The sequence below is a fragment of the Gymnodraco acuticeps genome, unplaced genomic scaffold, assembly GCF_902827175.1.
Source record: "Gymnodraco acuticeps unplaced genomic scaffold, fGymAcu1.1, whole genome shotgun sequence".
In the NCBI taxonomy this organism is placed as follows: domain Eukaryota; kingdom Metazoa; phylum Chordata; class Actinopteri; order Perciformes; family Bathydraconidae; genus Gymnodraco; species Gymnodraco acuticeps.
This window is the reverse complement of record NW_022990680.1, coordinates 150783-157352: the sequence shown is the minus strand read 5'-3', so window position 1 is coordinate 157352 and position 6570 is coordinate 150783. Positions and strand designations below refer to the sequence as shown.

The 6570-nt window shown below is 45.7% G+C and overlaps 1 protein-coding gene across 1 annotated transcript; it reads right to left on the bottom strand.

Annotated features, from left to right (window-relative positions):
* Positions 1 to 5583: 5583 nt before the first annotated feature.
* Positions 5584 to 6534, bottom strand: LOC117555298 (olfactory receptor 6N2-like). The gene has a single exon (XM_034230148.1). It carries the CDS (start codon positions 6532 to 6534, stop codon positions 5584 to 5586), a length of 951 nt encoding a protein of 316 aa, XP_034086039.1.
* Between the last annotated feature and the right edge of the window lie 36 nt (positions 6535 to 6570).

Sequence of the window (6570 nt, the reverse complement as noted above, 5' to 3'; positions counted from 1 at the left end):
GATGCGTGACTTGACCGGGAGCCAGTGAAGGTGGAGGAGGGTAGGGGTGATGTGTTGCCAGGGCTTAGTGTGGGTGAGGAGCCTGGCTGCAGAGTTCTGGACGTACTGGAGCCTGTCCAGGGCTTTGCTGGTGACCCCGAACAGAACTCCATTGCAGTAGTCCAGACGAGAGGAGATGAAGGTATGCATTAATGTTTCTGCAACGGGGTCGGGGAGAGAGGGCCGGAGTCTGGAGATGTTTCGTAGGTGAAAGAAAGCGGTTTTGACAGTAGACCTGATGTGGGAGTTGAAGGTGAGGCTAGAGTCCAGAGTGACGCCCAGGCTGCGAACCTCAGGGGAAGGGTGGATGGAGCCGCCATCGATGGTGAGGAGCAGATCTCCAACCTTATGATTGAGATTATGTGTCCTATTGAAGTTAAATGTTATAGCAGAAAGTTTAATACAGCGTATTTCTGGTATATTCATTTTATTATGTCACCTGATATAAGAAGTGTGTTAAATTTGAATGGCAGAAAGTCTTGTTGCAGTTTCCAGATATCAAGAGGGGCCCATGAGTCTCTTTGTTAATCATCAATGGTTTTTGCAATTAACAGGGGAACTCCAAGAGAGATCTTCCTCAGATATAATGCAGTTAAAGTCTTGTTAGTTAATGATTCATTCCCTGCAAGGCTCATAAAGAGGCCTGGAGATAATAGTCGGCCTGAATTATCAATAAATGTGTTCATTCCAAGTAAGCTGACTTCGGGTGGAGGGAAGCTCAAAGAGGGCCTGAGGGTATGGGAACCGTTAACTTTTGTTGGTTGACTGATCCTGGGGAGGTCATGGGACAAGGACGGTTAAAACCTATCCAAGGATAGCTTTCAGAGAGGAAAGCAGGTGACATTTGTGTGAGGGGCTGCATAATGAAATGTGTGCGTTCTCTATATATGTTTATGTAGAGTTCTACTATTTCACTGCTTGAGAGCAGAGTTAATGTTTTCCTCGTTATTATTGATATTAAAGTAACTTACATGTATTACTTGTATTAGTAAACTATAAACAACTATATCTTAGACATATCTTTAAAATGCCAAAGGTGTGTGGAGCTTTGTGTATTGAACTAATGGGGAGGGGGAGCAGAGAGGGAAATCTATGCAAGAAGGGGGGTGTGTGTCCAAACTGCAAGAATGTGAGACAGCGAACAACAGATGTGTTTGTTTTGCCCTCAAACTGAAGAGACTCTTTCTCCTGGCTGGCTCGTGCTGATTCGCTGCGACAGGCTGTCGTTTTTATATCGTCCAATAGATTACCTGTATGGGAGGAGCATCCACACAACTCCTCCTGTTGTTCTTACATATCTCCTGTTGTGTGTTTTGTTCGGTCTCTTTTCCTCCTGCCGTCAAGATGATGGGATCTCCCGGCAATAGGACCAGAGCAGGGGTGGGCCTACCCCTTTTAAAGTGTATTGTTGTTGTTTACCATTAAAGCAGATTATTGTTTAACCCTTTATCTGGTGCTTTGAATTCCTTCTTTTATAAATCTGAGATGCTCATCAAAGAACAAGCGGAGCCGAGGTGGGTTTCAGACCACACCTTGCTCCAACAGTCCTAAGAAAGACACCTCTTCTGTGTGGAACTCACATTTCTCTGCCTTGACATATAGCTGATTCTCAAGCAGTTTCTGCAAAACCTGGCGGACATGGTTAACATGAGATTTAGCGTCTGGGGAGAAAATCAGAATATCATCCAGTTACACGAACACTGAAATATTCCAAAATTCCCGCAAAACCTCATTTGCAAAAGCTTGAAACACAGCCGGTGCATTGCTTAGTCCAAAAGGCATTACTAGGTACTCATAGTGACCACTGACGCTGTGACCACTGAGTGTTGAATCCTGTCTTCCCACTCATCCCCTTTTCTTATTCTAACCAAGTGATATGCATTTCTTAAATCTAGCTTGGTGAATATCTTGGCAGTTCAAAAGCAGATGACATGAGTGCATACTTGCCAACCCTCCCGATTTTCGCGGGAGACTCCCGATTTCATTGCCCTCTCCCGGTTTCCTCCCGGGGTCACATTTCTCCCGCATTTCTCCTGATTTCTGACTAAATCAGATTTACTCAGGACTGTTTCCACTCTGACTTTAATACTGCTACACCATTGTTTGGTTTCTACGGTAGCACATCTCTTTAGTAGCGCGAGCAACTGAAAGTCTGAGAGGGTGAGGAAGATAGTCACAGAAAACAGAACAAGAATCGACAACTCGAACCCCCCCCCCCCCCCGCGGTGGTTTTGAAATGCTCCCGATTTCTGAGGTCTCAAGGTTGGCAAGTATGCATGAGTGGCAGAGGATAGCGGTTCTTCACCGTAATGTCATTTAGTGGACTGTAGTCTATGCAAGGTCTCAGAGACCCGTCTTTCTTTCCCCTAAAGAAAAATCCCGCTCCGGCTGGAGAAGATGAAGGACGGATAATCCCTGATTTGAGTGAAGAGGAGATGTATTCGTCCATTGCTGCTCTCTCAGGTCTCGAAATCGAGTAAAGTCTCCCCTTGGGAATGGGGGCTCCCGGTAAGAGATCAATGGGACAGTCAAAATCTCGGTGAGGAGGTAGCGACAGGGCTTTGGACTTGTTAAACACTTCCTTTAAATCATGGTAACAGGGAGGTACCTTCTGTAGATCAGGATAGTCAGGGTGATCTATAATGATTCTACTAGAGTCTGTTGGTGCATTAACAGGTTGTGAAAGTTTACACCTGCCAACACAATCCTCTCCCCATTCCTTAATTCTCCCTGAACGTCAGTCAATGTGAGGATTGTGGGTCTTCAGCCATGGAAACCCCAAAATAATCGGGTGCTGAGCCGACTCGAAAATATGAAATTGCATGCTCTCTGTATGGTTCTTATTCATAGTGATCTGAATGGGCTCAGTGCAGTGTGTAACTGTGAACAACAAGCGGCCGTCTAAGGCACTGGCATTAACAAGCTGAGCTAGCAGAACAGTCTTTATTTCTAGCTGATTGACTAGGCCCCAGTCCATAAGGCTTTCGTCAGCCCCTGAGTCTATTAACACACCCTGGTCAATGGCCTGATTGTTAATAAAAATGTTTGCCTCAGTAACAGGTCGAGGAGGGAAGTCTACGGGAAATTTGCTCACCAGCGCCCTCCTTTTGACTGGTGAGCTCGATCTTTTCCCGGGCATGAAGCGAGTTGATGATCCAGCTGGCCGCAGTAGAAACGGCAACCCTCCCATAGACGGCGCTGCCTCTCCTCCAGAGAAAGCCTGGTTCTTCCCAGCTGCATCGGTTCACCGGAGTCATTCGGAAGTGTAGTCGTCCGACGGTCCGATAACATGGGCTGGAAATCCTCAGCTGGCGAAGCGACCCTCCGAGACGAATCCTGGAGAAACACCAGCTGTTGTTATGCCTGCAGTGACGTAAAGTCACTCCGTTCTCCGCTTGTCATTATGCCGAAGCTTCAAAGTTGTATTTATCATCTGAATTTGCTGAAACAAGTTTAATATTCTGAAAGCCATGATTTTGTTTATTTGAAATCAGATAAAAACAAACTGTAACGGACCCTGCCGTGTTAGCTATGATTACTATGCCTTACATTCATAATGTCAGCAGAGGGAGGGGAAGCGGCGCTGTGGAAGAGCAGAGTGGCGAGCTGTGGTCTTCCCTTTACAAGCTTCAAAAATGCCTGTAGCTAAGGAGATTGAATATAACAATCAAAAATAACAAAATATACACAGCTAGATCAGATCGCGTTTTAGATGTGACTTTAGAGTAGAGGGAAATTATTGAAACGGGATTTGTACATAGTTCCGCGGCATCCGCTGCTGCGAAAATGTGGGGCAGGCCTTGGTACTATTTAGCTGATGCTTTTATCCAAAGCGACCTACAATAAGTGCAAAACCATAAAGAATCAAACTCCGAACAATAAGGAAAGTGCAGATATTTTCACTTCAAGCATCATACAAGGGAAGTGGTGAATCAGTTACAGGGCCTTAATTAACTCAATAAGTGCTTCAAGTTTTTTTCAAGTTTTTTAAAAATAAAACAGATAAACGATAAAAGCACTAAAACGGAACACATACACAAAATGATGGCGAGTAATAGGAGTGGTGAACAACCCCAGTCCTAGCTTAAGACCTCAGATCAGACCAAATGGTGGTCAATATAACCAGGGGTGCACATCACTTTTTTGCTCTGGTTCTCAAAGGAGCACCTGGAGATGTTGCTTGGTGCTCATCCTTAAAATGAAATAAACCGTAACTTTTGAGGGGTCTTGACTTTATTTGCCAGACACACGGCACTGAACACAAATGCAGAGGTGAACACAGAACACACATGCAGAGGTGAACACAAGACAACATTAGCACGACCAGTAATCCTACAAGCTGTCATCACTACCCTCCTGACTGTTCTCCTCACTGTCTTCCTCTCTGTCAGACATGGTAGCTGATGATGTAGGCCTACTTCTTCCTCTCTGGTTGAGTCTGCGATTAGCTGCTTGCATCCACAAGTCAACAGCTGGGTTTGGGTCGAAAGTCTCTGTTGTCTTCTTAGACAAGTGGATGTAATCAAATAAGTATGTGAACATAACCAATAACCTACCATAGCCAATAACAAATTAATGTAACTTATTTTATTTATGTTGTTCATTCATATCTTATTTTACCTTAACATTTATTTATTTATGCATTTTTTTTATCTCTCCAGTTTTAAAGGATATGTTTGGTTACTGTCCTATAGTATACATTGGAATTATTTCAAACCTGTTTATCCCAATAATTATAAAGGAGTGCTTTGGAAATATGTGTTTACATAAATTGTAACCAAACCGTTTGAACTTAGACTAAAGTGAACTATCTAAACACTCAAGAGTCCTTTACCTTACTGAGCTGTAGTTATCAGCCTCTCAGTCTGACTGGAGAGGACTCTCCCTCCACATTATTGTAGAAACATCTTCTTCTTATATCCGTTAGAGCAGCTAGCACCAGATTCTAATAACAACAGCGCCGGAACCGGTGCACCCTCCCTCTCTCCCACGCTCACTCGCATTTTGGCTGTGAGCTGCGGGCGCCAGATAAGCCAACATCCCCCATTTTCATCACTTACAGCGCCCATCGTACAGGGCAAATGAAACGTGTAACCGGGGTGAAAAGGGTGTTACATTTACTTAATTATGAATATTGTTACATCAAGGCCGAAAATTAGGATGAGCACCAACGGTCAAAAATGTTTTTTTCCCTCCCAGAGCTGCCAGCGCAGCGCCTCCCCAGATCTGGCGCCCTAGGCGAACATCTATTACGCCAGTGCTACGGGCCGGCTATGAGTTCATATCATAGGTTCATATGCAACTCGCAAATATATTTCTCTCTCTCTCTCTCTTCTCTTTTCTCTCTCCTCTCTTTTCTCTTCTCCCTCTCTCTCTCAATGTTGGTACGCAAATGCGCCTATTTTCAAATGACACGGTGCTCTTTTTTTGGCAGAGGTGCGCATGCGCACCTGTGCACCAGTTATGTGCAGCCCTGAATATAACACTTTTATTCGCACCATTAGGAATGTTTTTTATTGTTGATTATTTTTTACTATAACCTGATCAGTTGTCTCTGCGGCAGCTCAGCAGCCTCTTCACATGCGTGAACACCTCCTTTAACTTCAGTCCGTACACCACCGGGTTCAGTACAGTAGGTACTAGCATCATCAGGATGGAGGTGATGAGGGTGGAGTCAGATTCTCTGTTGCTCTGCAGGCGGCGAAGCATCAGATCTAAGTAGACGCTGATGGAATAGTTAAAGAAGACGAGCAGGTGAGGAAGACAGGTTTGTAGAGCTTTGCTGCTGAAGCTACGTGAGCGCCGCAGGCAGATGAAGAGGATCCTAGCGTAGGAGAAGAGAATGAAGGCGGCAGGCAGGAATATGATAACTGCTGTGAACAGCAGAATGTATAATCCACTCAGCTGCGCTTCAGCACCACCGCAGCTCAGGGTCACAATGCTGTAGATGTCGCAGTAGACCCTGTCGAGCTGCGCCTTGCAGAGCGGTAAGCGGCTAGCCAGCAGCGTTGTGACTCCCCCTAGAATAGCAGGCAGCATCCAGCAGAGAAGCAGCATCAGCACCACCTTGGCAGGAGTTACCAGCACAGCGTAGTGCATCGGGTGGCAGATGGACAGGTAGCGGTCAAAGGCCATGGCCGACAACAGCATGAAGCTCGCTCCACCAAGAGAGGAAACAAAGAAACCCTGGCACAGACACAAAGTCCGGGACACCTGCACCAAGCCGGCGCCGGACAGCAACAGATCAGACAGAAGTTTAGGATAAATCAGTGTGCTGGCTGTGAGAGAGTTCAGCAGAAATGATGCCACGAAGGCAAACATGGGCCGGTGAAGAGCTCGCTGCGAACAGATGATATAAATCACCAGAGAGTCACTGAACAACACGAAGAGGTACAGCAACAAAAACACGAAGAATAAGAGCGAGCTGTGGCCAGACAGCGAGGAGAAACCGACCAGCGTCAGGGACGAGGTCACGTTAAACCCTGCTGACGTCATGAGGAAACCCCAACAAACAACACGCTGTGACCTCAG

Coding starts and splice junctions, on each gene's coding strand:
- LOC117555298 (XM_034230148.1), bottom strand. CDS start 6,534: ATGACGTCAGCAGGGTTTAACGTGACCTCGTCCCTGACGCTGGTCGGT.